The 27,479-nt window shown below is 40.2% G+C and overlaps 1 protein-coding gene across 7 annotated transcripts in view; it reads right to left on the bottom strand.

The window, feature by feature from the left end:
* TTC28 (tetratricopeptide repeat domain 28) overlaps positions 1–26,613 on the bottom strand; it is a 609,616-nt gene extending 583,003 nt beyond the window's left edge. For 5 of the 7 annotated variants that reach the window (XM_084993547.1, XM_021074051.2, XM_084993545.1 and 2 more), the window contains exons 1-2: positions 26,390–26,613; positions 7,222–7,500 (exon numbers count right to left, since the gene is read on the bottom strand). In XM_084993547.1, the coding sequence (XP_084849673.1) occupies positions 7,222–7,500; positions 26,390–26,491 (381 nt within the window). In that variant the 5' untranslated portion in view covers positions 26,492–26,613. Of the gene's footprint in view, positions 1–7,221; positions 7,501–13,776; positions 14,013–26,389 lie in introns of all 7 variants that reach the window. The other 2 variants (XM_084993549.1, XM_084993548.1) reach the window with 1 other exon arrangement.
* Between the last annotated feature and the right edge of the window lie 866 nt (positions 26,614–27,479).

A 27,479-nucleotide genomic window follows, 5' to 3' on the forward strand; every position in this document is an offset into this window, starting at 1 on the left:
ACATAAAGTTAGTAGAAGGAAAGAAATCATAAAGATCAGAGCAGAAATCAATGAACTAGAAACAAAGAAAACCATAGAAAAGATCAATGAAACAAAAAGCTGGTTCTTTGAAAAGATCAACAAAATGATAAACCCCTAGCCAGACTTATCAAGCAAAAAAGAGAGAGGACTCAAATCAATAAAATTAGAAATGAAAAAGGAGAAGTAACAACGGACATCACAGAAATACAAAGGATCATGAGAGACTACTATATGCAACTACATGCCAATAAAATGGAAAACCTCAAAGAAATGGACAAATTCTTAGAAAAGTGCAATCTTCCAAGACTAAACCAAGATGAAATAGAAAAGATGAATGGACCCATCACAAGAACTGAAATTGAAACTGTGATTTAAAAACTTCCAACAAACAAAAGTCCAGGACCAGATGGCTTCACAGGCAAATTTATCAAACATTAAGAAAAGAGCTAACACCTATCCTTCTGAAACCATTCCAAAAAATCGCAGAGGAAGGGATACTCCCAAACTCATTCTACGAGGCCACATCATCCTCATACCAAAACCAGACAAAGATACCACAAAAAAAGGAAACCACAGGCCAATTTCACTGATGAACATCGATGCAAAAATCCTCAACAAAATACTAGCAAATTACATCCAACAATACATTAAAAGTATTGTACATCATGATCAAGTGGGATTTATCCCAGGGATGCAAGGGTTCTTCAATATCCACAAATCCATCAGTGTGACACCACATTAACAAACTGAAGAGTAAAAACCATATGATCCTCTCAATAGATGCAAAAAAAGCCTTTGCCAAAATCCAACACCCATTTCTGATAAAAACCTTTCAGAAAGTGGGCACAGAGGGAACCTACCTCAACATCATAAAGGCCATATATGACAAACCCACAGCAAACATCATTCTCAATGGTGAAAAGCTGAAAGAATTCCCGCTGAGATCAGGAACAAGACAAGGATGTCTGCTCTCGCCACTACTCTTCAACATAGTTCTGGAAGTCCTAGCCACAGCAATCAGAAGTAAAAGAAATAAAAGGAATCTAAATTGGAAAGGAAGAAGTAAAACTATCCCTATTTGCAGATGACATGATACTATACCTAGAGAATCCTAAAGACTCTACCAGAAAACTGTTAGAGCTCATCCACGAATTTGGCAAAGTTGCAGGATACAAAATTAATACACAGAAATCGATGGCATTTCTATACACTAACAATGAAAGAGCAAAAAAAGAAATTAGGGAAGCAATCCCGTTTACCATCGCATCCAAAAGAATAAAATACTTAGGCGTAAACATACCTAAAGAGACAAAAGACCTGTACTCTGAAAACTATAAGACACTGATGAAAGAAATCAAAGATGACACAACAGATGGAAAGATATACCATGCTTGTGGATTGGAAGAGTTAATATTATCAAAATGACTATACTACCTAAGGCAATCTACAGATTCAATGCAATCCCTATCAAATTACCATGGACATTTTTCACAGAACTTGAGCAAAATATTTTAAAGTTTGTTTGGAAGCACAAAAGACCCAGAATAGCCAAAGACATCCTGAAAAAGAAAATTGGAGCTGGAGGAATCACGCTCCTGGACTTCAGACTATACTACAAAGCAACAGTCATCAAAACCACATGGTACTGGCACAAAGCCAGAAAAATAGATCAGTGGAACAGGATAGAAAGCCCAGAATTAAACCCACGCACCTATAGCCAACTAATCTATGACAAAGGAGGTAAGAAGATACAATGGAGAAAGTCCAGTTTGTTCAATAAGTGGTGCTGGGAAAACTGGAAAGCCACATGGAAAAGAATGAAATTAGAACACTCCCTAACACCATACGCAAAAATAAACTCCAAATGGATTAAAGACCTAGGTATAAGACCAGACACTATCAAACTCTTAGAGGAAAACATAGGCCAAACACTCTTTGACATAAACAACAGCAACATCTTCTCAGATCCACCTCTGAGAGTATTGACAATAAAAACAAAAATAAACAAATGGGACTTAATTAAACTTAAAAGTTTCTGCACAGCAAAGGAAACCCTAAACAAAACAAAAAGACAACCCACAGAATGGGAGAACATCTTTGCAAGTGAATCAACTGACAAGGGATTAATCTCCAAAATTTATAAACACCTTCTGCAGCTCCATACCAACAAAACAGACAAACCCATCAAAAAATGGGCAGAAGATCTAAACAGACAGTTCTCCAAAGAAGACATACAGATGGCCGAGAAACACATGAAAAGATGTTCAGCATCACTCATCATTAGAGAAATGCACATCAAAACCACTCTGAGGTACCACCTTACACCAGCCAGAATGGCCATCATCAAAAAGTCTACAAACAATAAGTGCTGGAGAGGGTGTGGAGAAAAAGCAACACTAGTACACTGTTGGTGGGATTGTAAATTGGTGCAACCACTGTGGAAAGCAGTATGGAGATTCTTCAGAAAACTAAAAATAGAACTACCATTTGACCTAGCAATCCCACTCCTTGGCATCTATCCAGAGAATACCATGACTCACAAAGACACATGTACTCCAATGTTCCTTGCAGCACTATTTACAATAGCCAAGACATAGAAACAACCTAAATGTCCATCGACAGAGGAGTAGATCAAGAAGAAGTGGTATGTATACACAATGGAATATGACTCAGCCATTAAAAAGAACGAAATACCGGCGTTTTTAGCAACATCAATGGACCAAGAAACTACCATGCTAAGTGAAGTCAGCCATACAATGAGACACCAACATCAAATGCTTTCACTGACATGTGGAATCTGAAAAAAGGACAAAAAAAAAAAAAAAGAAAGAAAGAAAAAAGGACAGACTGAACTTCTTTGCAGAACAGATGCTGACTCACAGACATTGAAAACCTTATGGTCTCCGGAGGAGACAGTTTGGGGGTGGGGGGATGTGCTTGGGCTTTGGGATGGAAATCCTGTGAAATCAGATTGTTATGATCATTATACAACTACAGATGTGATAAATTCATTTGAGTAATAAAAAAAAATCCAGTAAAGATGACTTGACTAGTCAAGTCTATCAAATACTTAAAGACAAAACAATGGCAATCCTACATAAATTTTTTCAGAAAATACAAGAAAAGGGAATACTTCACAACTCATTGTATGAGGCCAATATCGCTCTGATATCAAAACCAGCAAAGAGGAGTTCCCGTCATGGCGCAGTGGTTAACGAATCCGACTAGGAACCATGAGCTTGCGGGTTCGGTCCCTGCCCTTGCTCAGTGGGTTAACGATCCGGCGTTGCCCTGAGCTGTGGTGTAGGTTGCAGACGCAGCTCGGATCCCGCGTTGCTGTGGCTCTGGTGTAGGCCGGTGGCTACAGCTCCGATTCAACCCCTAGCCTGGGAACCTCCATATGCCGCGGGAGCGGCCCAAGAAATAGCAACAACAACAACAACAAAAAGACAAAAAGACAAAAGACAAAAAAAAAAAAAAAAAAAAAAAAAACCAGCAAAGACATCATGAGGAAACAAAACAGAGATCAATATCCCTCATAAACACAGATGTAAAAATTCTTAAGAAAACTATAGCAAACCATATCAAACAGAACATAAAAAGGATAACACATAATGACAAAGTAGTATTTATCCCATGAATGCAAAGTTGACTTAACAATCCAAAAGAAAATCAATTTAATTTCCATTAACACATTAAATGAGAAAAAATATATATAATTTCAATAGATAAAGGAAAAATTTACAAAATTCAATCACTCAATCATAATAGGAATTAGAGGGAATATCCTCCATCTGATTAAGGGCATTATCATCAACAACAAAAAGCTCACTAATTTTACACTAAGGTCAGGAATGAATAAAGGAAGTTAGCTCTCGCCATTTCTATTCATAATTGTACTGGATACCCTAATGAGTACAATGGAACAAGGAAAAGAAATAAAAGGCATACACAAAGAAAAAAAAAAAGGAAAAAGTAAAATCGTCATTACCTGCAGACAACATGATCATATACAGAAAAAATCCTAAGGAATCTTCAAAAAAATGCTACTAGAACTTAAAAGAAAATTCAACAGGGTCACATGACACTGAGTACAAAAATACGTTTTTTTCTACAGACTAGCAATTAAAAATCAGAAAATGGAAATTTTTTAATCCATTTATAATAACATCAAAAAACACTTAGGAATAAATTTAATAAAAGATTTTCAGGATCTGAACACTGAAAACAGCTTGGATCTGGTGTTACTGTGTCTGTGGCATAGGCTGGCAGCTACTGCTCAGATTCCACCCCCTAGCCTGGGAACTTCCATATGCCACAGATGAAGCCCTAAATAGAAATAGACAAAAAAAAGAAAAAAAATTTTTAATTAAAAAAAAAAAATATATATATATATGCAAAAACAGAGAATAGTAAAAACAATCTATAAAAAGAAGAATAAAGTTAGAAGATTCACAATCCCTGAAGTGGAGATTTATAAAACAGTAAGCAGTAAGCAAAAAGTATATTTTTGATATGGACAGATATAAGAATAGATAATAAATCAATGGAACAAAATAGAGAGTCCTGTAGTACCCCCTACTTTTATGGTCGAATTGTTTGTGACAAAGGTGCCAAGGATAATTCAACAGGGAAAGAATAGTCTTTTCAACAAATGTTGCTCAAACATGGTTATCTATATGGAAAATAAATAAATAAACTTTGACCCTTATCTCATACAATACCGCCAAATTAACTCAAAATGAGTCATAGACTCAAAGGTAAAAACTATAAATATTCTAGAAGAAAGGTAAGAAAAGTCTTATAACTTTGAGTAAGACAAATATTTATTAAACAGGACAAAGAAAAACAGCTAAGAGGTAGTTGGAGACAAGGTATCATAATGGAACTGGGCTTATTCTTTCATGGGGTGGGGGAGGCTCTCATAGTCCTTTTGTTCATACTTCTTTTATAGTCCATATCACACCAAGATCATTCTTTCATTCAAACAAAATAAACAAATTAAAAACTCCATTCAACCTCTGGAGCCCTTGGATCTTTACATTAAAAAAAATAACTTTTACTGAGTCGTTCCCATTGCAGCCCAGCAGGTTAAGGACCCAACATTGTCTCTGTGAGGATGCAGATTCAATCCCTGATCTCACTCAGTGGGTTAAGGATCTAGTGTTGCTGCGGCTGTGGTGTAGGCCACGCCACAGCTCCAATTCAACCCTTGGCCCAGGAACTTCCTTATGCTGCAGGAGTGGCAAGAAAATTTAAAAAATCACAAGAGGTAGACAAGATAAAGTGGAAATGACATAGAAAAAGGAAAAAGATAAAAGTTTAAAGCTATTCACAAATATAAGAAGGACACAAGATAAATGGATTCAAAAAAGGAAAGAATGGATGCACTTAATTTGAAATTTAAGCTCTCTATATCAGGGTCACTATCAATCACAGACAAAAAAGAGAGAGAGAAAGAAAGAAAGAAAAAGAAAAAAGAGAGGAAGGAAGGAAGGGAGGGAGAGAGGGAAGGAAGGAAGAAAGATACAGACCAAGACTTGCTACAATAATTTACTAATTTGAACATTTGGTAAAAAATGTCACAATCAGGAGTTCCCTCTGTGGTGCAGTGAAAACGATTCTGACTAGGAACCATGAGGTTACGGGTTCGATCCTTGGCCTTGCTCAGTGGGTAAAGGATCCGGCGTCGCTGTAAGCTGTGGTGTAGGTCGCAGATGCAGCTCAGATCCCGTGTTGCTGTGGTTCTGGCGTAGACCAGCAGCTACAGCTCCAATTAGACCCCTAGCCTGGGAACCTCCATATGCCATGGGTGTGGCCCTAAAAAGACAAAAGACAAAAAATTAAAAAAAAGTCACAATCATAACTATTATATACCAGATACCTACCTAGTATGTACAAGTAACAAATTATATATAACTCTTAAATGGCTTTATAAGTATTATCCCATTTATTTTAACCCCAGAGAGGTTAAGAGATTTACCCAAAGTCATCTTCTCATTAATAGAAGAGAAGGAATTTGAACCTAAGTCTATCCTTTGAAAACAGCATTCTAACTCCCAAATGATGACATATCATTTACAATGATTATAGTTATAAAAAGAAATCCTTTGGGGAATTACAGAATACTAAATAATTCATAAGGTAGCAGCAATACTGAAATTCCACTGAATGAGGCCAAAAATATTTACAAGAATTAAAATGGGAAATAACATGAATATGACATATTATTGATAATCAGTAATAATCATTTTTCAATTTCTAGGAATTATCCTCTAACTTTTGTTAACCCAACAGAAAGCCACGAAGAGGATCAAGTGGTTTTGTAGTTCAATAAAAAAGATATCGAATACTTCAGTCACATCTCAAGAAATCATTTCTAGGAGTTCCCATCATGGCGCAGTGGTTAACGAATCCGGCTAGGAACCATGAGGTTGAGGGTTCGATCCCTGGCCTTGCTCAGTGGGTTAAGGATCTGGCATTGCCCTGAGCTGTGGTGTAGGTCACAGACACGGCTTGGATCCCATGTTGCCGTGGCTCTGGCGTAGGCCAGCAGCTACAGCTCCGATGAGACCCCTAGCCTGGGAACCTCCATAATGCCGTGGGAAGTGGCCCTAGAAAAGGCAAAAAGACAAAAAAAAAAAAAAGAAAAAGAAATCATTTCTAAAATAAACTAGGGGCTAGATGGTGAAGAGGCACACTGACAATAAAGTATAGACAAATCAAAGATAACAATTTAAGCCTTAAACTATTCAAGGGAATATAGATAATTACAATGATTGATCAGGAAAAAATTTCTTTGATTAAATATCATTCTAAAAACAAGCAGTCACTGAGAGAGAATAAAATTATTTTCAGTTGAAGGAAAGAAACATGATTATCTTACTCCACCTAAAACATTTGTGCAAAAAAGAGATGTCCAAAACCTATATAAACAAATAGAACACATCCTATAAAGAATCTGAGTGAAAAAATTCAAATTTCAAACAGAGAAAAAAATTGAACTTAGACATAGAAAGCATACTTCCAAAGCATAAAAAAAGAAAACCATTCACTAGTGTATCAGTTCAATGAAGCCACTCCACATCTTGCTGAAGTACAAACTATTAAAATATTAATAACTGTACTGAGTCAACAAAGTGTTATATTAAAACAAGAAATCAGCACAAAAGATTCTGTGAAAGTAAATGAAATTTCTACCTTTGGCCATTTGGGATTGAGAAGTCGAGCTTTGATTGCATCATCCAGTGCCTTGTCATACTGCTGGATTTTCATATAGGCTGCAGATCTATTGCTGTATAAGATGCAGTTCTGAGGGTCAACAGCCAGGGCTTCATTGTACAGAACAATAGCTGTGTGGAAATCTCCATCATGACAGGCCTGATTACTCTGACGAACTTTCTCAACAAATTCAGCTTTGCTCAGCATTGGTCCATCAGGACTTCTCTGGCCAACAGTCTTAGCACCAAAGAGAGGAATCTACAAACAAAGAAACTTTGTGAGACAAAGTTCAGATAATCTAGAGAGGTTCCTTGTCTGAATGTCCCTGAACAAGGACATTCTTCAGGGTCTGCTTTATATTATAGTTAACTTTTGTGCCCTGAAAGACAATAAACTTTCCAAGAAGCAGCCAACATAGTAGGTGAAATACATATTTATGTATGTGTCTGTTGATATATACATAGTTACAAACAAATATATTTATATATTACATATTTTTTGATTGAGAGAATGAACAAATAAATGCAAAAAAAAAGCACTCAGGCTTTTCCTTGGCAATTTAAGGTTAGACTAATAAAAAACACCAAAATACAAACCTATGTAGACAAAATGATCTCAACTATGTTAAGAAAGTTAAGAAATTACTGAAAGGAACAAGATTAAAAATTGACTATGCATGGAGTTCCCGTCATGGCACAGTGGTTAACGAATCCGACTAGGAACCATGAGGTTGCGGGTTCGGTCCCTGCCCCTGCTCAGTGGGTTAAGGATCTGGCGTTGCCGTGAGCTGTGGTGTAGGTTGCAGACGCAGCTCGGATCCCGCGTTGCTGTGGCTCTGGCGTAGGCCAGTGGCTATGGCTCCAATGAGACCCCTAGCCTGGGAACCTCCATATGCCGTGGGAGCAGCCCAAAGAAATAGCAAAAAGACAAAAAAAAAAAATTTGACTATGCTAAGTTATCTTTGGATATAAGATTATGAGTGGGGAGTTCCCGTCATGGCTCAAAAGAAACGAATCTGACTAGCATCCATGAGGACACAAGTTCAATCCCTGGCCTCACTCAGTGTGTTACCGATTTGGTATTGCCATGAGCTTCAGTGTAGGTCACAGATGCAGCTGGATCTGGCATTGCTGTGGCTATGGCATAGGCCAGCGGCTATAGCTCCAATTCGACCCCTAGCCTGGGAACCTCCATATGGCAAGGGTGTGGCCCTAAAAAAAAAATACAATTATGTGGAGTTCTCATTGTGGCTCAACAGTAATGAACCTGACTAGTATCCATGAGAATTCCAACCCTGGCTTCAGTCAGTGGGTTAACTGATCTGGCATTGCCATGAGCTGTGGTGTAGGTTGCAGGTGCGGCTCAGATTCTGCGTTGCTGTGGCTGTGGATATAGGCTGGCAGCTACATCTCTGATTCGACCCCTGGCCTGGGAACTTCCATATGCTGCGGGTGTGGCCTTAGAAAGACAAAAATAAATAAATAAATAAGATTATGAGTCATTTTCTTAAAATTTTCTGTTACCAAATGTTAGGCAATGAACATATATAAGTTTTAAACTAAAAAAAAAAAAAAAAAAAAGGAGTTCCCACTGTGGCGCAGTGGTTAATGAATCCGACTAGGAACCATAAGGTCGCAGGTTCAATCCCTGGCCTTGTTCAGTGGGTTAAGGATCCGGCGTTGCCATGCGCTGTGGTGTAGGTTACAGACACAGGTTGGATCCCAAGTTGTTGTGGCTGTGGCATAGGCTGGCAGCTGTAGCTCCGAATCAGTCCCTAGCCTGGGAACCTCCATATGCCGTGGGTGTGGCCCTAAAATAGCAAAATTAAATAAATAAATAAATAAATAAAATTTTTTTTAATCCCAGAAATTTCGGGACTTCCCATCATGGCTCAGCAGTTAACGAACCCGACTAGTATCCATGAGGACATGGGTTCAATCCCTGGCCTCACTCAGTAGGTTAAGGATCCAGCGTTGCGATAAGCTGTGATGTAGGTTGCAGACAAGGCTCAGGTCCTGCATTGCTGTGGCTGTAGTGTAGGCCAGCAGCTGCAGCTCTGATTTGACCCCTACCCTGGGAACTTTCATATGCCAGGGGTGTGGCCACAAAAAGCAAAAAAAAAAAAAAAAAAAACAAAACCAGAAGTTTCAAATATCAATGCCCAAATAACCTTCAACTTCCTCATATTGGAAGTGGTGGTCAGTAATGTATTCCAGTAAGGGTTTTTTTTTCCAATTATGATCATGAAACATTTCTTGAAAGTCAATGGACTATGTAATATTTATCAAACAACCAGGATTTTTCTGAACCACCTTGATTTTAATTATCCACATCATCAAACTAATGTCTAAGACATTAACAAAGTATAAGACTGATTTCATTTTGGAAAATATAGTCAACATGACCTTACTTAAGGCGACTACTACCCAAAGTACTAGAAACAAATTCTAGGAGTTGCCATGAGGCTCAGCAGGTCAAGAACCTGACGTTTTCCCTGGCCTCACTCAGTGGGTTAAGCATCCGATGTTGCCACAAGCTACAGCATAGTCTCAGATGTGACTCGGATCCAGATGTGGGTGGTGTAAGCTGGCAGCTGCAGCTCCAATTCAACCTCCAGCCCAGGACTTCCATATGCTGCAGGTGCAGCCATAAAAAGAAAAATAAAAACAAAGAAACAAATTCTACATTTGAGGATTGAGGTGTCAACATAAAAATAGCAATAATAGCCTTTAAAAGTAAAATGGTGGAGTTCCCGTCGTGGCGCAGTGGTTAACGAATCCGACTAGGAACCATGAGCTTGCGGGTTCAGTCCCTGCCCTTGCTCAGTGGGTTAACGATCCGGCGTTGCCGTGAGCTGTGGTGTAGGTTGCAGACGCGGCTCGGATCCCGCGTTGCTGTGGCTCTGGTGTAGGCCGGTGGCTACAGCTCCGATTCGACCCCTAGCCTGGGAACCTCCATATGCCACGGGAGTGGCCCAAGAAATAGCAACAACAAAAGACAAAAAAAAAAAAAAAGAAAAAAAAAAGTAAAATGGTTAGGTTCATATGCAGCCTAAAAGTGAAAAAGACGTGGTCCTACTATTACAGCATTTCCTGCTTCTCAATGTACTTTGGTTCAATGCCAAAATAGATAAGAATCAAATTAAGAAGAGAAAGAGTCTGCCTTCTATTACCTCATATACAGAAATACAAAGTAATATTTCTAAAACATGGTCCAAGGAACCCCTAAGTCCTCGGGAGACGGGGATTAACAAAGAGTGTTTCTTCTTTGGTGGAAGACCTCTAAGAGCTTTTATTTTGCATACTGTCAATCTGAGAAAAGATACTGTACAGTGTAAGTTCAGAGTACCTTTTTGGTAGAGTACCTAACCAGCCAGAAATGCTTGAAACAGTGATGTAAACTATTAAGTAAGGCCTCTGAAAGCAAATAAAAACACCATGGAAAAGTTAGTGCCAGTGCAGGAAGACTATAAATTCTAGAAGAGAACTCCAACACCATCATCACCACCAAGTGCCCAATAATTTAAAAGAAAAATGCATTCTAGGAGTTTCCATCATGGCGCAGCAGAAATAAATCCGACCAGGAATCATGAGGTTGCGGGTCCGATCCCTGGCCTCGCTCAGGGGGTTAAGAATCCGGCATTGCCATGAGCTATGGTGTAGGCCTCAGACATGGCTCAGATCTGGTGTGGCTGTGGTACAGGCCTGCAACTGTAGCTCCCATTAGACCCCTAGCCTGGGAATCTCCACATGCCTTGGGAGTGGCCCTAAAAAAAAAAAAGAAGAAAAATGCACTCTAATAAGTGTCCACAGAAGCAGGTAATTTGTCAAAATATGCCTGTGTCTACTCAGCTTGTTACAACGTGGTCCTTAGGAGGCTAAACAGCAAATTTTGTGTATAGTTTTTTAAAAGGAATATAATTTCCCTAGTCCTTCCCTACCTTACCTGCAACTGATAAACTTGGCAATACAATGTTGTTGGGTTGTTTTTGCTTTTTAGGGCCACACCCACGGCATATGGAAGTTCCCAGGCTAGCGGTTGAATCGGAGCTACAGATGGCAGCCTATACCACAGCCAGAGCAATGCAGGATCGAAACCACATCTTCAGCCTACACCATAGCTCATGGCAACACCAGGTCCTTAACCCACTGAGCAAGGGCAGGGATGGAACCCACATCCCCACGGAGACTATATCAGGTTCTTAACCCACTGAGCTTTTTGGCCGCACCTGCACCATGTATAAGTTCCCAGGCCAGAGATGAAACTCACTGGATCCTTAACCCACTATACCACAGGAGAACTCCTAAAATTGTCATAGATTGCAGCAATCCAGTCAGAGCTTCAGGCGTCACTTTTATCTACTTATTTTTGGCCACACTCATGGCATGTGGAAGTTCCCAGGCCAGGGATAGAACTTGTGCCATGGCAGTGACAATGCCAGATCCTTAACTTACTAGGCCATCAGGAAACTCCCAGCTCCCAGGCTCCACTTCTAATCCTGTTTCTCTTGCTATTTCCACAATATCTGCAGTTACTTTTTCCACTGAAGTCTTAAACCCCTCAAAGTCATCCATGAGGGTTGAAATCAACTTCTTCCTAACTCCCCTTAATGTTGATATTTTGAACTTATCCCATGAATCATGAATGTTCATAATGGTATCTAGAAGGGTGAATCCTTTCCAGAATGTTTTCAGTTTATTTTGCCTAGATCTATCATTAGAACCACTATTTATGGTGGCTATAGCCTTACAAAATGTATTTCTTAAATTATAAGACCAGAAAATCGAAATTACTCCTTAATCTATGGGCTGCAAAATGATGTTGTATTAGCAGGCATGAAAACAATATTATCTTGTACATCTCCATCAGAGCTCTTGGGTGACAGGTGCATCATCAAAGAACAGTACCATTCTGAAAGGGATCTTTTTCTCTGTGCAGGAGGTCTCAACAGTGGGCTTAAAATATTCAGTAAACCATGTTGTCAACTGATGTGCTGTCATCCAGGAAGAGTAGATTTAACATAATTCCTAAGGACCCTAGGATTTCTTGAATGTAAATAGCATTGGCTTCAACTTAAAATTACCATCTGCATTAGCCTCTAGTAAGAGTCAGCTTATCCTTTGAAGCTTTGAAGTCAGGCATTGAATTTTCCTCTCTACCTATGAAATGTCCTAGATGGCATCTTCCTATAGAAGGCTGGTTCATCTACATTGAAAATCTGTTGTTTAGTATGGCCACCTTCATTAATTATTTTAGCTAGATCTTCTGGATAACCTGCTGTAGTTTCTACATCACTTGCTGCTTCAACTTGCACTTTTATGTTATGGAGATGGCTTCTTTCTTAAATCTCATGAACCAACCTTTTAAACATACCTTCTGGGAGTTCCCGTCGTGGCGCAGTGGTTAACGAATCCGACTAGGAACCATGAGGTTGCGGGTTCGGTCCCTGCCCTTGCTCAGTGGGTTAACGATCCGGCGTTGCCGTGAGCTATGGTGTAGGTTGCAGACACGGCTCGGATCCCGCGTTGCTGTGGCTCTGGCGTAGGCTGGAGGCTACAGCTCCTATTAGACCCCTAGCCTGGGAACCTCCATATGCCGCGGGAGCGGCCCAAGAAATAGCAACAACAACAACAACAAAGACAAAAAGACCAAAAAATAAATAAATAAATAAACATACCTTCTGCAGCTTCCTCACCTCTCTCAGCCTTCACAGAAGTGAAGAGAGTTAGGGCTTTGCTCTGGATGAGGCTTTGGCTTAACAGAATGTTGCCTCTGGTTTGATCTTCTATCCAGACCATTAAAACTATCTCCACATCAGCAATAAGGCTGCTTTTCTTTCTTATCATCTTTGGGTTCACTGGAGTAGCACTTTTTTTTTTTTTTTTTTTTTTTTGAGTAGCACTTCTAAGTTCTTTCAAGAACTTTTCTTTGCATTCACAACTTGGGTAACTGGCACAAGAAGCCTAGTTTTCAGTCCATCTCAGCTTTTGACTTGCCTTCCTCACTAAGCTTAATCACTTCCAGTTTTTGATTTAAAATGAAAGATCTGCAATCTTCCTTTCATTTGACCACACAGAGGCAATTGTAGGGTTATTCACTGGCCAAATCCTGCTGTGTCCCAGGAAACAGGGAGGCCCAAGGAAATGGAGAGACACAGGAGGATGGTCAGTCAGTGCAGCAGTCAGAACACACATATTTATCAATTAAGTTTGAGTCTTATGTGGGTACAATTCGTGGTGCTCTAAAACAATTACAGGAGTTCCCGTCATGGAGCAGTGGTTAACAAATCCGACTAGGAACCATGAGCTTGCAGGTTCGGTCCCTGCCCTTGCTCAGTGGGTTAACGATCCGGCGTTGCTGTGAGCTGTGGTGTAGGTTGCAGACGCGGCTCGGATCCTGCGTTGCTGTGGCTCTGGTGTAGGCCGGTGGCTACAGCTCCGATTAGACCCCTAGCCTGGGAACCTCCATATGCTGCGGAAGCGGCCCAAAGAAATAGCAAAAAAGACAAAAAAATAAAACAATTACAATACTAACATCAGGAGTTCCCATCGTGGATCAGCGGAAATGGATCTGACTGGTATCCACGAGGACGCAGCTTTGATCCCTGGCCTTGCTCAGTGGGTTACGGATCCAGAGTTGCCATGAGCTGTGGTGTAGGTTGCAGATGCGGCGGCTCAGATCTGGTATTGCTGTGGCCATGGCATAGGCCAGCAGCTGCAGCTCCGATTGGACGCCTAGGCTGGGAACCTCCATATGCTATGGGTGAAACCCTAAAAAGACAAAAATAAAATAAACACTAAAAAAAAAAAAAACTAACATCAAAGATCACTGATCATAGATCACTGTAACAAATATAATAATAATGGAAATTTTTGAAATATTGTGAGAATTACAAAAATGTAACACAGAGATACAAAGTGAGCAAATGCTGTTAGAAAAATGCTGTCAGTAGATTTGCTTGATGCAGAGTTGCCACAAACCTTCAATTTGTAACAAACGCAATAATTGCAAAGTGCAATAAAGTGAAACACTTTATGCTATGTCCATATTTTAGCCAAGGACAAAACTACCAATATGTATATTAATAGTAAATATACTTTAGATAGCTCAAGATTTTGAAATGTTGTGGAAATATCGTGGCTTTCTCACTTCTATCAGAAATGAAATATAAAGTGGCCCCTATTTTCAGGAATTATTGGATACAACTTTTACCTGCTACTTTAGCTAGCATTAAGATTCCAGGGTATTTTCTTTTCTTTTTTTATTATTATTATTTTTTGTCTTTTCTAGGGCTGAACCTGTGGCATATGGAGGTTCCCCGGCTAGGGGTCCAATCGGAGCTGTAGCCACCAGCCTACACAAGAGCCACAGCAACACGGGATCCAAGCCACATCTGCAACCTACACCACAGCTCACGGCAATGCCCGATCCTTAACCCACTGAGTGAAGCCAGGGATCAAACCCACAACCTCATGGTTCCCAGTCGGATTTGTTAACCACTGAGCCACATCAGGAACTCCAGATTATTATTTTGATAAACCAAAAATGAATTGTCTTAAAGTTCCTGCTATGGCACAAGGGGATCAATGCTGTCTCTGGAGCACTGTGACACAAGTTCGGTTCCCAGCCGGGCACACTGGGTTGAGGATCCTGGGCTACTGCAGCTGTGGTGTAGGTAGCAACTGTGGCTCGGATCTAATTCCTGGCCCAGAACCTTCATATGTTCCAGGGCAGCCAAAAAAGAAAAAAAAGAAATATGCCACACGTGGAGTTCCCTGGTGGTCTCGTGGTTAAGGATATGGTGTTATCACTGCTATGGCTCGGGTTTGATTTCTGGCCTGAACTTCTGCATGCCATGGCCAAAAATAAACAAAAGCCCAAGTTGTCTTGACATTCAATGCATTTCTGTCTTCTTAAATTCTAAATTCATGAATTTATATTCTTCCCTTGGAATGTAAAGGGTCAAAAACTCTAACACTATGCTTATAATTGAAGATTCCAGGGTATTCTCAATCTGACTCTCTGGAAGTTAAGGTCAATCACCTTACTGACATTTCCACAAGGAACGTTGCCTTTAAAGGACCCAAAAACAGCCAAATCTCTATCATGGTCGAAAGGAATATTTCCCCAAATTATAACTTAGATTAGAGAAACCCAACAATTGCCCTCAGAAAAGAAAAAGAAGATTGGAAATTCAACAATTGTTGACTTGATAAAAAGAGAAAGCTCTGATTTGGACCAAATAACAACCCAGTCCTACCAGAGACTCTAAAATTCCCCGTTCTCACCACAGTACATGTGATAAAACCACTGGTCTACTGACAAAATGATAGCCTTCATAAATCAATATTGGTGAGGAAACATTAACAAGGCCACAAAAAGCACCTACCTCACTTGTCTCATTTATCTGAAACACAACCCAGGGAAGCCTGTTCATACTGCTCCCAGACATTTTAAACTGCTTAATAGACCATTCAAGGTCTGGCAAATGGATTTCATACAACTTCCTCTATCTCATGGATATAAATATGTTTTAATTGTGATCTGTATCCTTCCCTTGCAGATAGACTACTGTCTCCTCTGGGACTAAAAAGTCCTTTTGGAAGAAATTATCCCTACCTGGGGAACTCCTTTCAAACTTCAAGTGACCAAGGAACCTATTTTACTGGCCAGGTACCTTGACAAGTCTGTGCGCTCTGGTTGGTTTTACAATGCTTTCACTGCTCTTACCACCCTCAACCCTGTGGTTTAGTCATATATACATACATACATACACCCAGACACATATAACTGAATCACTTTTTTATACATCAGAAACTACCAAACATTGTAAATCAACTACACTTCAATAAAAAAAAATCCTTTGGTAAAGCAATCTTTTCATGATGCACTCTCAGGAAACAAAGAACTTAAGCATCACACCTTGAAACCTGGAGATGTCATCTACTGGAAAAGACAGCTCCAGAAGAGCTCTCTTCAACCTCCCTGGAAAGCGCCTTGTATTGCTAATCAACCCTTGTTCCACAAAGTCCAAGGAACAGACACTTGGATTCACATGACACACTTAAAGAAAGCACCAAAACCTGACTGGACCTGTACATCATCTGATAACCTTTAAATAAAGATTTCCTGAAATTGAACAGATGACATCTGATGAGACAGCTTTCCCAAGATATCTGGACCAGGCTTGTTGGAAATTTGCCATCAAACTTTTGATGATGACATAGCACTTAAAATGATCTCCAATGTCTATGATCTTGAGTAGTACATATGGATCTTAGATAAAACGTTCCTGAGAATTCTCCCTCCTACCCCTTCCTGTTATTCAAATGCAACGTCATTAAGTTTCCTCTCTGTGCACTTTCCCTCCAACATATTATACCCAGGAAAGGTCCTTCCTTACACTGAAGAAGAAAAAGCCACTGAAATTAGAAAACCTGACTCTTTTTTTTTTTTTTTGTCTTTTTCTAGGGCCGCACTAGTGGCATATGGAGGTTCCCAGGCTAGGGGTCTAATCGGAGCTACCACCGGTAGCCCACGCCAGAGCCACAGCGATACAGGATCCAAGCTGTGTCTGCAATCTACACCACAGCTCACGGCAGTGCCAGATCCTTAACCCACTGATTGAGGCCAGGGATCGAACCTGTGTCCTCATGGATGCTAGTCAGGTTTGTTTCTGCAGAGCTAAGACAGGAACTCCTATTTATTTATTTATTTTTGCTTTTTAGCACTGCACCCACAGCATATGGAAGTTCCCAGGCTAAGGGTCAAATCAGAGCTGCAGCTGCCGGCCTACACCACAGCCATAGCAATGCGGGATCCTTAACCCACTAAGTGAGGCCAGGGATGGAACCCGCAACCTCATGGTTCCTAGTTGGATTCATTAACCACTGAGCTACAATGGGAACTCCTAGAAAACATGACTCTTGATAAGAGATGCTTTCAGAGAAAGATCTTGATTAAAAAGGGGGAGTTTAAAAAAAAAAAACAGAAAATGTTAAAAAGTAATTAAACTCAGTTAAATGCTGAGTTGGGAGACCAGAACAGGGAGCTTCCACAGGAAGAAGAAAGGCTCCTCTTCCTTCCTGGCAAGGACTAACCCAATGAAAAGCCATGGACTTTGTTTACTAAAGTCCTCCCAACTTCCTTTTCCTTTCTATAAAAGTGTTTTCCAGAGTTTCTGCTGGGGTGCAACAGGATTAGTGGCATCTTGGGAGCACTGGGACACAGGTTTGATCCCTGTGTCCAGTGGATCCAGCCTTGCTGCATCTGTGGCTTAGGTCACAACTTTGGCTTGGATCTGATCCCTGGCCCAGGAACTCCATATGCCTCAGGGCAGCCAAAAAAAAAAAAAAAAAAGGAAAGAAAAGTGTTTTCCTTCCCTTGCCATGTGTGCTTGTCATGACTGCAGACCCCAAATTGCAATTCTCTGCAGATCCCAAATAAACCCGTCTTTGCTGAAGAAATATCTGGCAGTATATGTGGTTTAGGTCAACAGTAGTAATAACAATGACAATAAAAACCACATGTAACATTTATTTAGTACTTACTACATGCTTGGATTTGTATTAAGTACTATATACATATATATATATAAACTCATTCAATTCTGACAACAACCCTGTGAAGTAGGCAACAGTAGCATTATTAGCATTATCACTTTATTGATGGGACAGTAAGGTGCAGATCTCATGCTTTTGACCACTACATAATGCTACAATGCTGTGAATCAATAAACAACTTATAGCATTAACTATGCTTTGTTTTTAGTTAACAACTTTTAATTTACACCATAAGGAATGATTCCCAGAGTTCCCTGGTGGCCTAGCAATTAAAGATCCGGCATTGTCACTACTGGGATCAGGTGACTGCTGTGGTACAGGTTCAATCCTTGGCCTGGGAACTTCTGCACACCATGGGTGAGGCCAAAAAACAAACAAACAAACAACAAAAAAACCCACTGATTCTCCTCATCAATCAACAAGAATAATACAAGCAGTGATTTTACTTTACAAATCCTTTTATTTCAGGGATGCATATGAAATTAGAATCATTCCTTTACTATCTTAACTATTATTTTTATATAGCCTCATTTTGCTTAATACTTTCATTCATTATCTGATTTTTCATCATTCATTCAACAAATATTTATGTCAGGTATTACATTTAGTCTTAGTTTAATCACTTTAAATACTTGAAAATAAACTACTTATGGAGTTTGTGTGTGGCACACCAGGTTAAGGATCCAGCATTTTCACTGCAGTGGTTCAACCCCTAGCCCAGGAACTTCTACATGCCATGGGTGCAGCCAAAAAATAAAATAAACTGCTTACACTGTAGTTAATTTTATCTTTGATCGATAAAATTCAATAATAAATTTAGTACAATGTACTCATCCTTTTGCTCAAAGTACTCATTCTTTTGCTCAAATTCCAGTGGCCACAGCAAGGGCAATTAGAACCATGTTATGACACATGCTTCCCCCCTTTTATTATTCTACTCTCTAGTTACTGTTACTGCCTTTTCAATATCCCAATTCACCTTTGATCTCTAGTAAAAGGGACTAGTCTCTGATCTCTAGTTAAAAAATAGAAGGATATTATCACTGATGCCATTTCTCAATAGCAAAAAAATACTAATGATAAAATGAACCTTATATTGCAACATTAAGTAGATATTATCAATGATATAATCTAGCCAAAAATATTTAACTTGGATCCATCAAGTCTTTTTATACAGCTTCTGGTTTATAGGAAATAAAGGAACAAAATAAATGACACCACATGGAAACTACCAGACAAATCCAGAAGACAACTACAGGACAACTGGTTTGGTCTCCTCAATGAGTCAGTGCCATGAAAAAAGGGACGATGCTAGATTAAAGGAAACTAAAGTGACATTAACTGAGGTATGGTCCTAGTTTAGATACTGATTTTGACTGAAAAGCTTTAAAGAACATCTTGGGATAGATAGGAAAATTTCTGAATATTGTCTGAGAATTTAATACAAGGAAAATTTACTTCAATGGAAAGCAGGTAGGGGGGAATCAATGACTGAAGAAAAGGTTTCAAAACAGTATCTATATATGTTCACCTTGCAACCCAGCAATCCCACTCTTAAATACCTACCAAAAAATACGTGTGTGTGTCTGTATTATGAAACACATAAAGACTTGTATGTGAATGTTAACAGTAGCTCTCTTCGCAGTCACTAAAAACCAGAAAACAACCCAAATGTTCACCAACTGGTGCATGGATAGCAAACTTCAGGACACAAACCTTGGACTGGTACTCAGTAATAAAAAGAAACAGTCTTCTACTACTTTTACTGACTGTGATGGTAATTATACAACTGTATATATTTGTCAGAAATCATAAAACTATACACTTCAAAGTTAATCCATTTTATTTTACATAAATTATACCTAAAGCTGATTTTAAATATAATAAAAATTAAAGACATTTTGTGCTGTTTCATCTTACTTTAGTTAAAATACCTATATACATTTGAGTGTATGTATGCAAATACTGTTATATAGAAAGATGCACATAAAAAGTTCCAGACAGATATGTATTAAAGTATTAATAGTAGTTACCACTGTATTGGTAATGTTATGGGGGTTATTTTTTGGGGGTGCACCCACAGCATGCACAAGTTCCTGAGGCCAGAGATCAAACCCAAGCCACAGCTGAGACAACACCAAATCCCCCAGGGAACTCCTATAGGGGCTATTTTTCCTTGTCTTATATTTTCTAATTTTATACAATGTATATATGCAGCTTTTAAAATAATAAGTTTTAATAAAAACATTGATTGACTTAAAATTTTCTTTTTCTTTTTTTTTTTTTTTTTTTTTTTTTTGCTTTTTTACGGCCACACCTGCTCCATATGAAAGTTCCCAGGCTAAGGGTTGAATCAGAGCTACAGCTACTGGCCTATGCCACAGCCACAGCCAGAGCCACACCAGATCCGAGCCTTGTCTGTTACCTACACCACAGCTCACTGCACCACCCGATCCTTAACCCACTTAGCAAGACCAGGGATCAAACCCACATCCTCATGGATTCTAGTTGGGTTCATTAACCACTGAGGCACAAAGTAAACTCCTGATTTAAAATTTTCTTATAGAAATGTCTGTGAGTTATCAATCTTTAGATTTTTGAGTTGTAAATTTAATTATAATTGTGATTTTTGAGGGTAAGTTTTTATTTTTAAAATAATATTTACAGTGTAAAAAACTATTTTCTTTGGTTCATAGTAAATACACACTCAATCAACATGATATGTTTCAGCCATCATATTTGGACTATATTGTGTCTCTGGTTTCCTCCTGCCCAAAACAGCAATCTACTCCAGTTACTAAAGAGACACCAAAATAGGGAGTTCCTGCTGTGCCTCAGTGGGAACAAACCTGGCCAGGTTCAATCCCTGGCCTGGCTCAATGAGTTAAGGATCCAGGGTTGCCATGAGCTATGGTGTAGGTCACAGACACAGCTCAGATCCAACCTCTAACCTGGGAACTTCCATATGCCATGGGTGCGGCCCTAAAAAAGCAAAAAAAAAAAGAGAGAGAGACCAAAATAAAAGTACCATTACATTCCAATTCAAACATCAGGCTTTGTCTCTAAGATTTTTAAAAAATAACAATCATTCAAAAGAAGCAAGAATTGTAACCATCAAATTTAATGAAAAAATATTGCTTCTGCTTTTAGGAGAAATAAGTAGTAAAAGAATAGCACATTAATAAGAACTGTGGGGTAAAAACAAACAGCTTTCAGTTACACTTTTATTATTTTTAATATTACTTACAAATACATTGTCAAATATCATCTACAGCAGCCCAGATTTAGCAGGCTTTTATAATACAACTGTGTGGTGTGAGAGACTTTATCTTTTACTGTTCCTCAAGCACTCACAGAGATTTGGATCACAGAAAAGTGATGGGGACAGGAAGAGGTTTGAGGTTTTTGCTTGTGGTTTTTTCTTAGTGGGTTTTTGTGGGTTAGTTTTTTATTGTTGGTTTTCTTTCTTTCTTTCTTTCTTTCTTTTTTTTTGTCTGTGGTTTTGGGGTTGTTTATTCTGGGGGGGTTGGGTGAGATTTTTTTTGGAGGGGTTTTGGTTGGGTTTTTTGTTTGGGCTTTTTGTTGTTTTTGTTTTTTGGTTTGGTGGTTTTGTTTGCTTTTTGGCTTGCTTTTAAATAAAGCTAATTAACAAAAGCAGATAAACAACAAATACCAGTCCTGTACCACAGGCAAGGCATTGTTCTAAATATCCAACTACATTCTCTTTTACTTCACAGTAATTTGAGATTGATATTACTATCCCATTATACATACGAGAACACTGAGAGGTCTAACAGGATTTATCAACTAGTAAGTAGCAGAGCCAAAACTTAGAGATATAAACCTAGATCTGCATCCATACTTGATGCAGCTTTCAAAGACCATTCTTCCTCACTATTTTTAAGGAAAGATTTGAAACAGAAAACTGGAACAGATTACCACTAAATGATGAAGTTAAAAGGTATATCCAAAACTCAACTATATATCTTCTATACAGTACCAGTAAACTAGTGATAATGAACAATGATGATGTGCAATGAAATGTTTAAAATAGTTCCATGTACAACAACATCAAATAAAGTAAAATAAATACTTTGAAAAATTCTTCAGAAGTGTAAGACCTGGGTCTGAAAATTACCAAGTATCACTGAAAGGATAGATTAAACACAATCCCTATAAAAATCTTTGCCAGCTAGTCTTGGGCAGAAATTGATAAGCTGATCCTAAAATCCATCTGTAAAGGACCCAGAAAAGCCAAAACAATCTTGAAAAAGAAGAACAAAGTTATAGGACTTACACTTAATTTCAAAACCTATCACAAAACTACTGTAACCAAATACTGTAGTACTGGCATACGGATAGAAATAGAATAAAATTGAGAATCCAGAATTAAAATCTAACATATAGTCAGCTGATTTTCATTTAATGGGATAAGAATAGTCTTTTCAATATATAATGCTGGGACAACTGGATCATCATAAGCAAAAGAATGAATTTGGATCACTGTCTTACACTGCAAGCAAAATTAACTCAAAATGGATCAACAACCTAAATATAAGGATTAAAAATATAAAAATTTTTGAAGAAAGCATAGGGCATGAAAGCATTCATGTCTTTGAATTTGGCAATGGATTCTTAGATATGACACCTAAAGCATGAGCAACACAAGAAAAAACAGCTAATTTGGACTTCATCACAATTAAAACTTTTTTTGCAACAAAGGACAGAGTCAAAAAAGTGAAAAGACAATCTACAGAATGGGAGAAAACATTTGCAAATTATTCATCTGATTTAGTGTCCAAAATATTTTAAAAATCCAATAGCTCAATAATAGAAGAACAAACAACCCAATGAAAAATCAGACCCCTCAAAATAGACAAAGGATTTGAACAGATATTTCTCCAAAGACATACAGATGGCCAAAAGGCACACAAAAAAATATGCCCAACATCATTAGTCATCATGGAAATGCAAATCAAAATTGCAATAAGACACCATTTAACACCAACTAGGATAGCTAAGTTAAAAGACAAACCATAACAAGTACTGGCAAGATTACAGAACTCTTAAACACTGCCAGTAGGAATACAAAATGATGCAGTGCCTTAGGAAACAGTTTTTCAATTGATGAAAAGGTTAAAATAGAATCACCATATAACTCAAAAACTGAGAAATGCCAAGAGAAATGAAAATATCTGTCCACACTAAAAATTGTACACAAATGTTCATGGCAGCATTATTCATTACAATCAAAAATAGTGGGGGGAGGAGTTCCCGTCATGGCGCAGTGGTTAACAAATCCGACTAGGAACCATGAGCTTGCGGGTTCGGTCCCTGCCCTTGCTCAGTGGGTTAATGATCCGGCGTTGCCTTGAGCTGTGGTGTAGGTTGCAGACACGGCTCGGATCCCGCGTTGCTGTGGCTCTGGCGTAGGCCGGTGGCTACAGCTCCAATTCAACCCCTAGCCTGGGAACCTCCATATGCCGCGGGAGCGGCCCAAGAAATAGCAACAACAACAAAAAAGACAAAAAAAAAAAAAAAATAGTGGGGGGAAAAACGTAGTGGGGGTGGGGGGAAAACAGGTCTATCAATTAATGAAAAGATAAAAATGTGGTATATCCATTCAATTGAATATTATTCTGCAATAAAAAGGAATAAATAACTGATACATGTACAACAGGGATGAACCTCAAAACCACTGTGCTAAGTGAAAGAAGATAGTTGCAAAAGACTACATGTTGTAAGATTAATTACATCTAAACAAAACTGTTTTTTTTTAAGACGCTTTTTTAAAAAAAAGTCATGGGGATGTTATGTACAGCATGGTGACAATAGTTAATAAGACCATACTGTGTATTTGATAGTTGCTAAAAGACTAGATCTTAAAAGTTCTCATCACAAGAAAAACATTTTGTAACTATGTACGGTGATGAATGTTAACTAGACTTATTGGGGTGATTATTGTGCAATACATACAAGTAACAAATCATGTTTTACACCTGAAACTAAAATGTTATATGTCAATTACATTGCAGTTAAAAGGAATTTTTAAAATACATCTGAGAAAAGGGAACCCTCCTGCACTGTTGGTGGGAATGTAAACTGGTACAGCCACTATGGAGAACAGTTTGGAGATACCTTAGAAATCTATACATAGAACTTCCATATGACCCCGCAATCCCACTCTTGGGCATATATCCAGACAAAACTCTACTTAAAAGAGACACGTGCACCCGCATGTTCATTGCAGCACTATTCACAATAGCCAGGACATGGAAACAACCCAAATGTCCATCGACAGATGATTGGATTCGGAAGAAATGGTATATATACACAATGGAATACTACTCAGCCATAAAAAAGAATGACATAATGCCATTTGCAGCAACATGGATGGAACTAGAGAATCTCATACTGAGTGAAATGAGCCAGAAAGATAAAGACAAATACCATATGATATCACTTATAACTGGAATCTAATATCCAGCACAAATGAACATCTCCACAGAAAAGAAAATTATGGACTTGGAAAACAGACTTGTGGCTGCCTGATGGGAGAGGGAGGGAGTGGGAGGGATCGGGAGCTTGGGCTTATCAGACACAACTTAGAATAGATTTACAAGGAGATCCGGCTGAGTAGCATTGAGAACTATGTCTAGATACTCATGTTGCAACAGAACAAAGGGTGGGGGAAAAAAATGTAATGTATACATGTAAGGATAACTTGATCCCCTTGCTGTACAGTGGGAAAATAAAATAAAATAAAATACATCTGCATAAACTACAAAAAAGAAACATTGAGAGAAAAAAGCACCTAATTTTCAACTTTTTTTCCTCAGGTGCAATCTCAACTCCTAAAATATTGTCTTCCTATACATTCATATTTTGTTCATGAACAACTACTGAAATTAAATCTACTGAAATTCAAAAAACATTTAAAAAAAAAAAACAGCCCCTGAAATATCGAATAACTTTCAATTCAACAATTCTACTTTAGCCTTGACTATGAACTAAACATAAATCTCAATTTCAAAACATCACATAAGGGAGTTCCCCTTGTGGCCAGTGGTAATGAACCCGACTATTATCCATGAGGATGCAGGTTCAAACCCTGGCTTCACTCAGTGGGTTAAGGATTCGTCACTGCCCTGAGCTGTGGTATAGGTTGCAGATAGGGCTAGGATCCAGCGCTGCTGTGGCTGTGGCATAGGTAGGCGGCTACAGTTCCAATTTGACTCCTAGCCTGGGAAATTCCATATGTTGCAGGTGTAGCCCTAAAAAGACCAAAAGAAAAAAAAAATCACATTAAGATTATAAATACTGAGAGGTTTAAGCAAATTGCCAAATTTTTCTGAATAAACAGTAATTCAGATTTGCTTTGATGAAAATGTAAATATTTACCTGCCTCAAAAGAACAAAATCCTATAAGCCTAGTGTTCCCAAATGATGAAGAAAAAAAATACATTTTTGTTATTCAGAATTTTGATTCATAATTAACTTACCTAGGTATACAGAGTTGATGGTTTATACTAAGCAATATATAGCCTGCCTTTGCCTAAAACATACTGAAAACAAGGCATTTGTAAAGTCACAAAAGTTGGGACCTGAGAAGAATCACATCATGCAGTAAATCTGACAGATATTAATATCAAAAAAGGTCCTGAATATATCCCCAAGAACTATTTTGAAAACTCTTTAAGCCTTCCTACAAATATTTACTAACCATCTACCATGTGCCAAGCACTGGCGCGGTTCCAGAATGCCATGGTGAGCTATAAACAGAAGAGGTCCCTGCTCGCAGGAAGCTTACCGTAAAATAGTGCTTGTCAAATCTGCCTGATTACAATAACTTTGGAGCTTTTGAAAAATTCAAAATCAGTTCCTCTGCCTTGGAGAGTCTGAGTCCGTGGGCCTGGCATGAGTTGTGACGCCTGTATTTTTATCAAGCGCTCCAGATTACTCCTTTGCCCTGGCTGTTTGGAAGGCCAGTGCTCATGGGCATCCCATCCCATCCAGCGGCCCGCCACACCTCCAAAGTCTAATTTCACTCATCGTCCTTCACCCTGAGGGATAGACACCGAAAACACACTAGGAAGCCGAGGTGGATGTAAGGCAATCCAAAATCACTCTGTGCTGAGCCACTGACGGACTTGTTCCCTTCCAAAGACGGACAGCTCATTCCCTTAGATTCCACCTGAGGCTGCCTGCACCTGAGCTTCCTGGGGCTGCGCCGACACCTGTCCCCCCAGCCGCTGCCGTCTACCTCTCCCGTGGGCCCGGGGTCGCCGGCAGCCACCGCCCCGCGGGGATAGAGGCCGGGGGAAGGCACCGCGCTCATTAGGCGCCGACTGTATACCAACCCCCCGCCCCCCACTCCACCCCGCGCGCACACACTACCGCAGAAACCCAGGCGGGCAGGCGCCAGACCCGGTCCCGCCGCCGAGCCGCTCGAGGCAGGGCTCGAACCTCGACGGTGGGGCGGCTTCCGCCTTACAGGCGCTCCTCAGCCACGGAGGCCCGGCCCGGCTCGCACCGACGGAGTTTCACAAAGAAAGTCTCCCGGCCCGCGCCCCTCACACACTCACCGGCGCCGGCGCCGGAGGCGACTCGGGCTCCCGGTGCCTTTGGCTCCGTACCGGGGTTGACCCCGGAATGGGCTCAGGCGCCGGCGGCAGCGACTGCTCCATCGCCGCGGGACCCGGGCCGCGTCCGCCTCGAGCTAACGGTCCCGCCAGCTAGGCGCGCGCGCCGGCTCCGCGCGCCATGTTCCCGCCGTGCCGCGCGCGGCCGCGGCAGCTCACACCACCCCCCGCCGCGCACGCTCCCCGCGCGCCTCCGCGGCCCCCCCCGACCGCGCACGCGCGCACTCGCTAGCCCCCTCCCCGCGCCCTCGGGAGCCATCCGCTGTTCCCAGAGTCGCGCCAACGCCCTCCGCATCGGCCCAGTCTAGGCCTGAGCGCTAGCGGTTCTGGGCTGGGAGCTGCCGCCTGGAGTCTTGCGGACCATGCGGGGCAAAACCCTTGAGCTGCTACCCGGCACTCCTGCTTTTTGTTTACCTGCTTGGGCTTGGGGCGACAGGATGGGCCAAAAGGAAATTACCCGCAAGAAGTGCTGGTGTGAAGAAGCCGCTGAGGCGATGAGATCTCATCCTGGAGGTGTGTGAACACGTGCGCCAGTCTTAGTGGCACAGATGATGTTCATATCCCCGGGAAGCCAGACGCAATGGGGAACTCGAGTTCAAGTCCTGCAACTCCGCTAACCTTTGCATGATTAAGGTCAGGTCTCCAGCAGCCTTTTTCTCCTTAATTAGGAAGTCGGACAACTAAGGAGTGCTATCGGGAGGACTTAAAATAATCCAGCTAAAGTGTCAATATTGTGGTAAGCTGGTGACAAGATTTAGGTAACTTTTTTTTATGATTAAAACCCAAGACTTGGAGTTCCCCTCGTGGCGCAGCAGTAAACGATTCCAACTAGGAACTATGAGGTGGCAGGATCGATCCCTGGCCTCATTCAGTGGGTTAAAGATCCGGCGTTGCTGTGAGCGTGGTGTAGGCTGCAGCCACGGCTTCAGTCTGGCGTTGCTGTGGCTGTGGTGCAGGCCGGCAGCTGTAGCTCCAATTCAACCCCTAGCCTGCGAACTTCCATAGGCCATGAGTGCGGCCCTAAAAAGACCGG

This window comes from Sus scrofa, chromosome 14 (genome assembly GCF_054392235.1).
Source record: "Sus scrofa isolate SSC_HxYL_T2T_F1_AM1 chromosome 14, Sscrofa_HxYL_maternal_Yorkshire_Landrace_v2.0, whole genome shotgun sequence".
NCBI classification, from domain to species: Eukaryota; Metazoa; Chordata; class Mammalia; order Artiodactyla; family Suidae; genus Sus; species Sus scrofa.